The 14,234-nt window shown below is 34.8% G+C and overlaps 1 protein-coding gene across 6 annotated transcripts in view; it reads left to right on the top strand.

Annotated features, from left to right (window-relative positions):
- Positions 1-14,234, top strand: part of Naa35 (N-alpha-acetyltransferase 35, NatC auxiliary subunit) — a 93,257-nt gene that overhangs the window by 32,579 nt on the left and 46,444 nt on the right. For all 6 annotated transcript variants that reach the window (XM_026404461.2, XM_026404462.2, XM_026404460.2 and 3 more), the window contains 5 exons: positions 5,465-5,531; positions 5,613-5,656; positions 6,710-6,760; positions 7,566-7,649; positions 8,531-8,645. In XM_026404461.2, coding sequence (XP_026260246.1) covers positions 5,465-5,531; positions 5,613-5,656; positions 6,710-6,760; positions 7,566-7,649; positions 8,531-8,645 — 361 coding nt within the window. The remainder of the gene's footprint in view (positions 1-5,464; positions 5,532-5,612; positions 5,657-6,709; positions 6,761-7,565; positions 7,650-8,530; positions 8,646-14,234) is intronic.

Raw genomic sequence — 14,234 nt, 5'->3', positions numbered from 1 at the left:
CCTTATTTCAAAGAAGACATTCGGCATTTGTTTTTTAGGGATTGGCTAGCTTCACTTAGCATAATCTACTCTAATGCCATCCATTTCCCTTCAAATGCCATGATTTTGTTATTTTTTAGTGCTGAGTAATATTCCATTGTGTATAAATGCCACATTTTTTTTTTTTTATCGATTCATCTATTGAAGGGCATCTGGGTTGGTTCCACAGTCTAGCTATTGTGAATTGTGCTGCTATGAACATTGATGTAGCTGTGTCCCTGTAGTATGCTCTTTTAAGGTCTTTTGGGTATAGTCCGAGAACGGGAATAGCTGGGTCAAATGGTGGTTCCATTCCCAGCTTTCCAAGGAATCTCCATACTGCTTTCCAAATTGGCTGCACCAATTTGCAGTCCCACCAGTAATGTACAAGTGTATTCTTTTCCCCACATCCTCGCCAGCACTTGTTATTGTTTGACTTCATAATGGCTGCCATTCTTACTGGAGTGAGATGGTATCTTGGAGTGGTTTTAATTTGCATTTCTCTGATTTCTAGAGATGGTGAGCATTTTTCGTGTTATTTGTTGATTGATTGTATATCCTCCTCTGAGAAGTGTCTGTTTGGATCCTTGGCCCTTTTGTTGATTGGGTTATTTGTTTTCTTGTTTAATTTGTTGTTGAGTTCTTTGTATACTCTGGAGATTAGAGCTCTATCTGAAGTGTGAGGGGTAAATATTTGTTCCCAGGATGTAGGCTCCCTATTTACCTCTCTAATTGTTTCTGTTGCTGAGAAAAAATTTTTTAGTTTGAATACATCCCATTTGTTGATTCTTGATTTTAACTCTTGCGCTATAGGTGTCCTATTAAGGAATTTGGAGCCCGATCCCACGAGATGGAGATTAGGGCCAACTTTTTCTTCTATTAGATGCAGAGTTTCTGGCTTGATTCCTAGCTCCTTGATCTATTTTGAGTTAACTTTTGTGCAAGGTGAGAGAAAGGGATTCAATTTCATTTTGTTGCATATGGATTTCCAGTTCTCCCAGCACCATTTGTTGAAGATGGTATACTTCCTCCATTGCATGCTTTTAGCACCTTTGTCTAATATAAGGTAGTTGTAATTTTGTGGATTGGTCTCTGTGTCCTCTATTCTGTACCGTTGGTCTACCCGCCTTTTTTGGTACCAGTACCATGCTGTTTTTGTTACCATTGCTCTGTAATATAGTTTAAAATCTGGTATCGCTATATCGCCAGTTTCACTCTTCCTGCTTAGAATTGCTTTTGCTATTCTGGGTCTTATTTTTCCAGATGAATTTCATGATTGCTTTTTCTATTTCTGCGAGGAATGCCGTTGGGATTTTGATTGGCATTGCATTAAACCTATAGAGTACTTTTGGTAATATGGCCATTTTAATGATATTAGTTTTGCCTATCCATGAACAAGGTATATCTTTCCATCTTCTAAGGTCTTCTTCTATTTCTCTCTTTAGGATTTTGTAGTTTTTGTTGTATAGTTCTTTCACCTCTTTTGTTAGGTTGATTCCCAAGTATTTTATTTATTTATTTATTTATTTATTTTTTGAGGATATTGTGAATGGGGTGGTTGTTCTCATTTCCATTTCAGAGGATTTGTCACTGATACATAGGAATGCCTTTGACTTATGCGTGTTGATTTTATATCTTGCCACTTTGCTGAATTCATTTACTAGTTCTAGAAGTTTCTTGATAGAACCTTTTTAGTCTGCTAGGTATAGAATCATGTCATCTGCAAATAGTGATAATTTAAGTTCCTCTTTTCCTATCTTAATGCCTTTAATTTCTTTTGTCTGTCTAATTGCTCTGGCCAGTGTTTCGAGAACTATATTGAATAGAAGTGGTGATAGAGGGCATCCCTGTCTTGTTCCAGATTTTAGCGGGAATGCCTTCAGTTTTTCTCCATTTAGAATGATGCTAGCCTGAGGCTTATCACAGATAGCTTTTACAATGTTGAGGTAAGTTCCTGTTGTCCCTAGTTTTTCTAGTGTTTTGAACATAAAGGGATGCTGTACTTTGTCAAATGCTTTAAGTTTATTGATGTGGTGAGTAACATTTATTGAAAGCATTTTCTAAATGCTTTCTATGTTGATGTCCTGACCAAGTATTTAGGAGGCTCTAATATGTATAGAAGGTTCTAAATTATATATGTAGTCTTGATTCCTTACTCAACTTCCAGACTCAAACAAGTGCCTTCTTGAAATCTTCACTTGGATGATTAAAGAAATTGCATACTTAATATAACCCAAATTATACGCCATTTCTGCCATTAAAATGTCTGGCCCCCTCTCAGGAAATGATGCCATCTTTTGTCAGTTGTTCAGATTGAAAGTCTGAGGATGATGTTTGATTGATGATGTTTTTAACACTTTAACATTTAGATGTGTTCTGATTTCTGTATCTTCTTAACCTACTGTGTAGTTCCAATCCAAATTACCACGTAGTCCTGCTTGGACTATCAATAGGTCTGGTCTCCCTGATACACTCTGATTTTTGTCCTTATGTCACTTCCAGGATGATCTTTTAATGGTAGGAATCTGTTTATGTGACTTCCCTCCTTTCAGTCTTCCAATGTCTTAGGAGTTAATTCTTGTATTTGTTGCGTGGAACCTATGATATTCTCCCCGAAAGATAGTTTTCCTTAAATAATTCTTGACAAACTGACATTTTATAGGTAAAACTTTGTAAAGGCATTTTGTTTGTTTTGTCTATACAGTGTTGGCCTTTTTTAAAATTAGAAAAACTTTACATGTTAAAAACAATGCCAGGCATGGTGGTACACACATGTAACTCCAGTGACTCAGGAGGCTAAGACTGGGGGTTGCTAGTTCATGGCCAGCCTGGGCAACTTGGTAAGACTCTATCTCAAAATAAATATAGAAAGAGCTCAGTGGTAGAGTGGGTTCAATCCCTGGTACTGCCAAAAAACAAAAACCCCCACAAAATTCCATAGATTCCGCACCTCCCCCCCTTGAAAAAAATCAAGGTACCTGACCACACTGGCCCTGTGTTTGCTTATAGTTGCAGTAGGGTAAGTAAGGGCTGGTGTCCTTCAAAGGAAGTGTATGTTCTCTCTAATTTGGTGTGGACTCTGTCACTCCCCAGGTGTCCTGTAGCTAGCCAGGTATACTATCAAGGATAATCTCCTTTTGCATTTTAGACCCCTCCCCTGAAGTCATTCATTCATTCAACAAATATTTATTGAATAGTAAGAACTTTGTGCCAAGCACTGTTCTAAGCCCTTACAATAAAGCAGTGCATAAAACAAAACCCTGATCTCATGAATTTTATATATTTTCACATAGAATAGTCAGTGTATAAGTAAACAAATACATACAAGATGTCAGGTGGTGATAAATTCCACATGATTAAAAATGAAACAGGCTTGGGGATATAAAATGCTTTAGAGATGGTGCACAGGGAAAATCTCTAGGAGGAATTGATATTAGAACATAGTCTAGAATATGTACGAGATAAGGCTTAGTAAATATTTTGAAGAAAATTATTTTGGGGTGGGGTCAGCATGTATGAAAGATCTGAGAAGTTGTGTGGTATGTTGAATGACAACAAGAAGGCCTGTGTGACTGTTGTGCAATGTGGTAGGCAGTGAGTTTGGGAGACCAAGGCCACAGGATGCAGGGCCTTAGAGTCTATGGTGGGTTCTGGGATTTTACTGTGAGGTAGGAAACTATGGAAGGATTTTGAATAGGGCAGTAGTATGGTTTGATGTATTTTAAAATAACACTTCTGCCTTGTGGTGAAAAGTCCGAGCAGGGACAAGTGTGGTAGGTATAGAACTTACAGAACCTGTCTGGGGGTTATAGGAGTGAGAAATGGTGACTTAAACTAGAGATACCTGTGAAAAGTGAGAAGTGGTTAGGTTAGAACTTAAAGGTTGAGCTTACGAGGGTTTTCTGATGAATGTGTACAAGATGTGGAAAATTGAAGCGTGGAGGCTCACATTCTAAGCACTACAAAAGTAAATGTCAAGGGTTCCTTTTGAATATGGAAGATTTGAGGATACTCTGATGACAAAGTACAAATCGGATATAAAGTTCACCTAGAGGATAAGCTTGTATCTTTTTTTCCCTTACTTTTATTTAAAAAAAAATTTTTTTAATGTGGTGCTAAGGAATGAACCCAGTGCCTCACATGTTATGCTAGGCAAGCTCCCTACCACTGAGCCCAGCCCTAGCCCAGCTTATATCTTTTTAACATGAGATTTTCAAAAGACCCTGAGTTCTTTAAGACCAGAGACATTATTGGGCTTTCCTCCCCACCCCCTTCCTTCCTTCCTTCCTTCCTGTGAGGTAGTATCTGACATGAATTTGATGCCCATTGCTTTTGTTAAAGAATCCAGAATTTTTTGCTATAGTCCTACTTCTATAACTACTTATTATTTGCATTATTTATATACTATCATAATACTAGGTTTTATCTATATTTTTATAGTACTACATTTTTATAGTGTGGCAGAAACACTCTTTAGGGTTTATAACTTCTTAATCAAATTAACAGGTGATATTTAATTAATTTTTTTTTTAAGCAAGTTCAGTGAATCTCTTGTGACTTAGCAGTGAAATCATTGCAGAAATGATTTGGGGATAAGGATCCATGTGAATAATTTTATCTTTACCATGGGCTATAGAATGCAGTTTCACTATCACTTGAGTAATCACATTTAAGAAGGATTAACCGTTGCAACCTAACAGGGTGTAAGTAGACATTTAATAATTTTTTTTTGAGAGAGAGAGAAAATCTTTTTTTTTTTTTTTTTTTTTTTTTTTTTTTTTTTTTTGGTAGATGGAAACAACACAATGCCTTTATTTTTATGTGGATCCCGCCCGTGCTAAGCGGCTAATCGAGCGCTCTACCACTGATCCACAATCCCAGCCCAGTAATGTTTTTTTTTTTTTAAATATTTATTTTTTAGTTTTAGGTGGACACGATATCTTTATTTTTTTTATGTAGTGTTGAGGATCGAACCCAGTGCCCCCCCACATGCCAGGCGAGCCCACTACTGCTTGAGCCACATCCCCAGCCCTAATAATTTTTGAAGTAAATCTTGTCTAAATCTTGCAACTCTGTCATCAAACAGTAACTATTATTAACTATATACTATCACTCATCTGTGAATGTAAGAATACTTTGTAAGTGGGAATTAACTGCTTTGTGGGATTTTCATAAGCATTAGCCTTATTTTTCAAATAACCTTATTAAATGAAGATATATTTAAATTGCCTTATGACAAGTGATTGAAAGTAAGGGTAGAGATAGCATTAAGACATGACATTTTAAGTATTTGCCTATAAGGAAAGTTTGGTTGTATGGTAGCAATATTTTGATAAGCTGGATAACATTCTAGTTCTGTTTTCTTATTAAATAGTGATTTTGTAAGAGCAGTATAAAAGTTTGCTACTTATTAGTCAAGGGCCTAATTATTCCTTTTTTTGTATAGGAGGATTTTCAGTCAATGACTTATGGATTTAAAATGGCTAACAGTGTGACAGATCTTCGAGTTACAGGTAAAGGAATTTATAAAGATCATTTCACAAGTTTTATGTTTGGATTTTTTTCCTTTTAAAACTTACTATTTCTCTTTCTAGGCATGCTAAAAGATGTGGAGGATGACATGCAAAGAAGAGTAAAGGTATATATGTTTCTTTAATGAAGGGCTCTGTTATTTTTATTGTTAGATTAACTTTGTTTAATTATAAATAGCTATCATTTCAAGTATTGAAAATTTAACGCTCTCAGTTCTTTCTTTCTTTCTTTTTTTTTTTTTTGCTAAGTTTTAGACTTTTAATATGATATTTTAAGAGTAGTATTTTCCCCTACTAGGTTTTTTTAAATTCCTCAGAAGTCAGAACTGTCTTCTCCACTGTTGTACTTTAGTAGCTGGTATGGTGTCTGAACATAGTAGGGTGAGCTTAGTACATAGTGACCTTGCAATTCTGGTGAAAGCCTTCTTGATGACATCCCATCTTGATATGAGACTGATGATTTGTCCTCATAGAGATAAAGAAGGGGAAAAAAATAAATTTATACTGATTTACCCTCATAGAGTAGTTTGATGGTCAAAGAAAAATGTAACTATTCTTTTTTTTCTTTTTTACAATTATTCAGTGAATTAGGCAGTCAAATATATACACAGTGTCTCAATTTTAGGTGAGGAAAATACAGCTCAAAGGAGTTAAGATAAGCCATCTTAATCTTAAGGACATATAGTGAATGGTAGCTTCAGGACTAGAAACCACATCTACTCCTAGATCTTCCTGTGCTAATGCCCTGGAATTTTCTCACCAAATACATAAACTTTTATTGACAAGACATTTTACATTTCAATGTAAAATCAGATCAGTACAGGTGATGTAACTTTATGTTCTTATTTTTGTAAAGGTTGCTAATACTTTTTGAGAGTGTTAGAAAGTTCTCTCAGTAGATATATTTTCTTTTCCTTTTTTTTTCTTTTGCTGTTTCAGTATCTGATTCTTTTCATGATCTTTATAATTTGTATCAAAGTGAATTTTCTGTATGTAACATTAATAGGATGGAAATAAATACTGGACACACCTTTTTTTTTCCCCTAAATAAGTTTCCCCCGAATTAGATAGTAGATTACCTTTGTGCTTTCTTTACATTGTATATTTATAATCTGATGCTTCTCCAGGCTGTATTTAATTTACCTTTTTTAAAATTTTAGAGTACTCGAAGTCGACAAGGAGAAGAAAGAGATCCAGAAGTTGAACTAGAAGTAATTGAACTTATTTTCTGGTAGATAATATCAGAGAAGTCTACCTCTTAATGTTGTAGTTTTATGAACTGCGTTATAATTTATGGAAGCCCTTTTTAAGGTATTTCTTTAAAAGTTGGACATTGCAAGGGATTTTGATTCCCTTGTATTTATCTTGATAGCATGATAATACAGGTCTTTGAAATACATGATTTCAGAACTCTTCAATATTCCTGTGAGGTAGGAAGAAAAAAAAGGATCTTTTACAGATGATGCACAAGAGCTTGGTAAAGCTCAAGAACTTCCACATTATCAAAAACGAACCTTTGGGGCTGGGATTGTGGCTCAGCGGTAGAGCACTTGCCTAGCACAGGCGGGACTCGGATTCAATCCTCAGCACCACATAAAAAATAAAGGCATTGTGTTGTGTCCATCTACACCTAAAAAATAAATATTAAAAAAACAAAAACAAACAAAAAACAAACCTTTGTAGAGATCCTAGATTTTCTGACTCCACTTTTAGTACTTTTTAATCCATCCTTTTTAAATGCTAATTAAATTAATTTTAATGTAATGTGTAACTTTTGACTTATGAAAATCAGTCCTGTTGCTATAGAAACATATCTGTTTGAAAAGAAGAGGCTTTATTTTATTATGTTTTCTGTAGCTTTTTTTTCAGGCATTAAAACCTGTAAGTGAAGATGTGTGTACTGTAGTAAGTTATTAACATTGAGATTTAGGAGTTAAAATAATATATTTTGAAATGAGATTCTTTTGACAAACATTGCATGTTTTAATTTCTAGCCCTTTCTTGTTTTTTTCCTAGCACCAACAATGTTTAGCAGTATTCAGCAGAGTGAAATTTACTCGTGTGTTACTGACAGTGCTTATAGCTTTTACTAAAAAAGAGGTAAGGACATTTACTGTAACTTGTCTGTCTGTTTTAATGACTTTTGGATGGAATGCCTTATTGAAGCAGTTCTGAGACTTTTCTATTGAAATGCTCCTGATCTCAAATGTAGAGCCCTCAACATTCGGTGTTTTTACACCAAGCAACCATAATGCTTTTCTTAAAGTTTCATGAATTTTACATTCTACTGCATGATATATTTATGTCTATGGTGTTGATAATAAGCATGATATTTTATATTACATTTTAGTAAATAAAGTAATAGAAGCTTAAATCGCTTGTGGATTGTCATGTTTCTTTGATTGAAAAGGAGAGAATAAAAATGAGAATTTTAGTTTGGCCTGTTCCTCCCTTCAGTTAAATTAACTGTTGGATTTGCATAGAACAAAAAGCAAGTCCTAAATTGTGAGTGCTTTTTCTTTTGTGTATTTTGGCAGTAACTCAGGTCAATTACAGATTAATTTGTGGTGAGTAGAGATCCAACCTTTACCATTGGCCTGACTTCTATAATTCTGTTTTTCCTGGTTCTGCCACCAACACCATCTTGGTGAATAATGTAGTAGAATTGTTGGTTCTTTTCTATCTTTCAGTTGACTACCTCTCTGGTTTTTATTTTTAACAAATAGATTAATACAGTAAATCAAAAATGTTGCTAATTTTTTAAGTAGGTCCTCTAAAGTACAGATATCAGGAAAAAAAAAAAAAAACCTAATTTTTATCTTGCCAGGATCTGGGCATCCTGTATTAAGTGAATAATTTGTGAAAACCAATATCATTGCAGCAAATATTTAATTTCATTATTGTTTATAGGATTTTCCTATTTAATGTATATCTTTCAGTGAAAGAATATGTAAGAATGTTTTTGGTGATTTGTTTGCTAGACCAGTGCCGTTGCAGAAGCTCAAAAATTGATGGTTCAAGCAGCAGATCTTCTTTCTGCCATTCATAATTCATTGCATCATGGCATCCAGGCCCAGAATGACACTACAAAAGGAGGTAATTGTCCATTTTGCTCTTACTTTTTTCTGCTTCATCCAGAATAAATAGTATTTGTTTAGTTCTGCAATTTCATTTAAGTTAATATGTGTAGATCTTGGAATGTTTCCTCCAAAGTCTTACATAAAGTGTTTTAGGCTCCTCTTTGTACATTTATTCTAGACTGAAAACAGTTTTGCAGGACTGGCCATCTCCCTTATCTTGGACTCTTCATGTGTACCCTGTCTTGTGTTCATACTCTGATGTCAGCAGAAACTTCTTTTTTAATCACCTTCCCTCTTTACTCCTTTGTCTGAGAAATCATAATCTCCATCTTACAACCCACCCTCATTTTACTTGATAAATTAGGCATTTTTTTCTCTAGCTTCATTTCATTCGTACATACCTCTGTTATAATACTGAATTGTTAACCTATCCATCTCTCCCTGAGGTTTTGAGTACTTTTAAGAAGGGGCTGTTTCTTCTTTGTACATTATTATATACTTGGTATGTTGTTGGCACTCATTTTATTTATGAAGTGTGCCTTAAAATAAAAAGAATATTATACCTTTGTTGTAAAATTTGCAACAGGGTTAACGTTTTAGGTTAATGAATTGGTATTTATATTTAAATTAGGGTGTCCCAGTGTTGCTGCTATAACCAAGAAGGCAGTTTTTATTTTTACTGATTGTCACCTTTTTACTTTCTGCCACTCTCCTCCTTTCAGGGGCAGGAGTTATGCTATTCTCCTTCCCACAAACTTTTCCTTGCTAAATGTTAGGTAATAGAGCAGTCAGGAGGAAATTTGGGAAAGGAAATCGGTATTCTCATAATCTCTACATTTTTAGTGATTATACTGTATTATTATTAACATATCAATATTTATTTCTAGGAGGTGGGGATGTAGATATATTTATGAGATGAGTAATAAGGTGATAGTTTATGACCATGGGAAAAGACTATGCATAGCAACACATAGTACATGTTTAAGAGAGGTATATAATATCTACAACTCTTAAATATTTTGAAATTGAGTACAAAAATGTTACTATGAAAAGCATGGCTTTAAAGTAATTTATTGATTTGTGTAATGAGAAAATATTAATGACACAAAGCAAAAAGTCTTCCAGATTACTGGAAAGTCATGTTCTTCTTTGCCATACTATTTTATACCTGTAATGAAGCAAATTTTTGAGGATGATTGCCATAGGATTATTATTAGCTTCAGCATATGGCTTCTCTCATTTCAAACCAGGGGTTTTAGGGAAATTTCTTTTTTTTCCTGTGTGTATCATCTTCATTATTTCTCTGATTTTGTAGTCCAGTGACAGATAAGTTCAGAAAAGTTATTTACATAAAATTAGCTTTTTATTAAATGTAATTTTATGACTAAGCAAAATTTTAAATTTAGTGAATATTAACCCTGTCCTTGGTCTTAGCTTTCTTAATTTAACTTTGTGATTGTCCCTTAATCATAAAGCATAAAAGTTTTATAATAAAAAAGTTGGGTCGAGCATGGTGGCACATCCCTGTAATCCCAGCAGCTTTGGTGGCTGAGACAGGAGGATCAAAGCCAGCCTCAGCAAAAAGCAAGGCGCTAAGCAACTCGGTGAGACTCTGTTTCTAAATAAAATACAAAATAGGGCTGGCGATGTGGCTCAATGATCAAGTACCCCTGAGTTCATTCTTTGGACCCCCGCCCCACACTGTTCTGCATGCGCCCTGCCAAAATCAAGTTGGGACCAGGCACAGTGGCACACTCCTGTAGTCCTAGGGGTTCGGAAAACTTGAGACAGGAGGATTGTAACTAGAGAGACCCTGTATCAAAATTTTTAAAATAGAGAAATATAAAAGGCTAGGCATGAACACAGTGGTAAAATGTTCCAGGTTCAATTCCCAGTACCAAAAAATAAAAATTAAATTGTACAAAATGAAAAAGTTGGTTTGGATTATAGATTAATGGCCCAAGACCATCGATTCAATCCTAGGCACTGAAAAGAAAAGTTACTACCTTCCTAAATGATTATTCTAAGAAGAATGATGAGAAAACAATAGTGTAGATTAACATTGGTTTCAGATTACTAATTTTATCTGCCAGTTATTCTTAAAATTCCAGCTGTGTAAAGCTTGAATCACTGAGCATTCATTTTAGCTTCTTAGTAAAAAGGTACTTAATGGGTAGGACTTGGGAACATTGGTATTAGGAAGAAAAACAGAATCAAACTTGGTCTAAGAAATACATGCTGGTAGCTGGGTGCCTTAGGCATACCTGTGATCCCAGTGGCTCAGGAGGCTGAGGCATGAGGATCACAAGTTCAAAGCCAGCCTCAGAAACTTAGTGAGACCCTGTCTCAGAATTTATAAAAAGAGGGCTGGGGTAGGCTGAAGATGTGACTCAGTAATTAGGCACACCCCTGGGTTTAATCCCTGATATCCAAAAACAAGAAAAAGAAATACTTGCTGTTGGTTTTATTCAATGAATATCAGTATCTTAATAGAGATTAAGAAGGCAGAAGTGGTTTGGGAGGTGAATAAATGGGGTAGCACAGAGGTAATGGTTTATTTTTATGTAATAATGTGGAGTAGTCCAATAGAATAGTAAATATATGGCTCTGGATGGAAAAGCAGATTTTGGAGTTATATGAAATGTGCATTGAAACTCAATATGTGATTACTCAGGGCTTGCTGGATTCAGAAACTTGGGTTGTATCTTTATTGAAAGAATGAAGGAGAGAAGATGTTGGGAAGCTCATATTGCTTTTAATATATCTTGAATTTTACACTTTTTTTATGTCTGTGAAATGATATTTAAGTCATCTTCTTCAAAAACACTTTGTAGATACCAGTTGTCAAAATATATTTCTCTCCCATGTTCTCTCATAGTTATCTGTGGGGTTAGGTTCTAGTTAACCCATGAGATAAAAAGCATCCTCGATGTTGCTAATAGAAAACTTAAAAATGTACTTAAATTTATGTTGACTTAAATTGGTAAATACTTTGGAGTGTATTTTCAAATCTGACACATTTGCAAGACAGCATAATATCTTTTTAAAATAACTGATGTATAATTAAAGTTGATAGGTTAGCAGCACTGGTGACAACAGTTGAGAAGGAGTTAAAAAAAAAAGATTGTAGATTAAACACTTGCATTTACCTTTGAAACCCCCCAAAACCAAGATGTGGTTAAAAAAAAAAAGAAGAAGAAAGAGTAAAAGGACAAGGCAAGATAGACACTAGTAACAGAATTTTAGAAGCTAGTAAACAGACATGGAATTAGCTATATCTAAATAACTGAATTCTAAGTTGCACTGATAGGGAATCAAAGTGAACTCAATTTATATTGTGAATCCCCAGAAAGATTCCATTAATAGCATATCAGAGACATCTGAAAATGGCGATGAGAAGCGAACTGAAAGAGAACTGTTTGAAAATCTGTTTAGGAGCAGATATTTCCTCTCTGCTGGATGACCTTCTTGAACCTCAGAATACTAGAAGTTTTTACTTGGGAATAAGGAAGTGGGATATTGGACTGAGGGGATATGAGACACAGTTGAGGTATGCACATTAAAAGGAAGTTATGTGATCACAATTCAGCCAGCCTTAAGTCTTCAAGCCCAGGAAGTAGGGAATAGGGAGGAAAAGTAGCAAAATCCAGATATACTGATATTAGCAATTCCCCTGATACAGTGTCTTGCCCAGTAGCCTTATCAATATTCACAAAACTTTTAGATTTTTGTGTTGCAGTTTCAAATCTTGATTATACAGTCAAGGGTGGAAATCTCTGACATGAAAGAAAACAAAATAGGCAAGGTAAGCAAACACAATATCTTAAATGCAGATATGCATATGGAAACAAGAATAGAATGCTATACATAAGAAGAAAAGGGATTATGTTGAGATTCAAAACATAAAAGCCAATATGATAATAACTAAAAAGTTTAGAACAACAAAATTATGAAAGTTTAAAGTAGACTAAAAATGTAAAGATGAGAAATATATTATAGAATCAGTCCAGAAGGTCCACTGTCTAATAAGGATAAATGAAGGATGAACTAATGAAAGTTGTTCCAGAAATAGTAGTAACAACAAAAAATTCTTTTCTTTTTTGTTTTTTAAGAATTTAACCTTTTGAAACTAGGTTTGTGGCTTAGTGGTAGAGCGTTCTTCTAGCACGTGCCAGGCCCTGGGTTCAATCCTCAGCACCACATAAAAATAAATAAAATAAAGGTATTATGTCCAACTACAACTAAAAAATAAATATTAAAAAAAAGAGAATTCAACCTTTTGAAAATTTATTTGATTTTATGTGGTGCTGAGGATGGAATCCAGGGCCTCACCCATGTTAGGCAAGTGCTCTACCACTGAGCTACAACACCGGCTCCACAAAAATTCTTTTAAGAAAACTTCCTGAACTGTCATGGTGCTGTTTGCCTGTAATCCCAGTTACTCAGGAGACTGAGCCAGAATTGCAAGTTCATAGCCAGCCTAGGCAACTTAGCAAGAAGTATTGCAATATAAAAAGGGCTAGAGATGTAATTAGGTGGTAGAGCATTCCTGGAATTAAATTATGTAAACGCCCAGATTGAAAGAACAAATAGACTAGGAATGTAGCTCGGTGTAAGATCACTTGCTTAGCAAGGCCCTGGGTTGAATCCCTAGTAACACTGATAACAACAACAACTACCTAAATTAAGTAGTATTAAAGAAGTCTTTCATTTTTGTTTTTTAATTTTTTGAGACTTTTTTGAAAATTCTGATTTGTTACATATGACAGCAGAATGCATTACCATTCATATTACACATATAGAGCACAATTTTTGATCTCTGGTTGTACACCATTTGTATCTTCATACATGTACTTAGGGTAATGGTATCCATCTCATCCCACCGTCTTTCCTACCCCATACCCCCTCCCTCACCCTCCTTCCTCTTTGCTGTTTCTAGAGTTCGTCTAATCCTCCGAAGTCTTTCATTTAAAAGAAAGAAAGAGCCAATAAAAAGAGCATGAAAATTGGTTTTGGTATGGTTTGGTTTAGTTTGCTTTGCAGTACTGGGGATCAAACCCCCAGGGATTGTACAAGAGCAAGTGCTCTACCACTAAACTACATCCCAGTCCTCAAAATTGAAGATCAGAGATTTGTAAGATACAAAAAGCAAATTACAAGGGTCAAGACAGTGTCATCACACTTCTCAACAGCAGTAGTGAAGCTAGAAATCAGTGAAGCAAAATAAAAGAGGAGTCACACTTTTAAAATTCGAAATGTACACAAAGCTTAACAATCAGGACAGTCGTTTTGGATATACATAATTGAAGTAAATCAGTGGAATAGAATAGAATTGAGACCCAGAAGTGGAAACCTCATGTTTATGGACAAGTGGAAAATACCAGTCATAAAATTAAATAAAAAATAAAATAAAATACCAGTTATATAAATTCTATTAAAATGCCAGAATTGGTAAACCCATGGCGACATAAAGTAGGTTAGTTGTTACCTAGGATTGTAGTGCATATTGCTACTTGAAATGATGAAAATATTCTAAATTTCTGATGATAGTTTTTTTACTCTGAATATATTAAAAACCATTAAATTGTATCCTCTAAATAGGCTG

The sequence above is a fragment of the Urocitellus parryii genome, chromosome 4, assembly GCF_045843805.1.
Source record: "Urocitellus parryii isolate mUroPar1 chromosome 4, mUroPar1.hap1, whole genome shotgun sequence".
Classification (NCBI taxonomy): Eukaryota; Metazoa; Chordata; class Mammalia; order Rodentia; family Sciuridae; genus Urocitellus; species Urocitellus parryii.
This window is presented reverse-complemented; position numbering and strand designations above follow the sequence as displayed.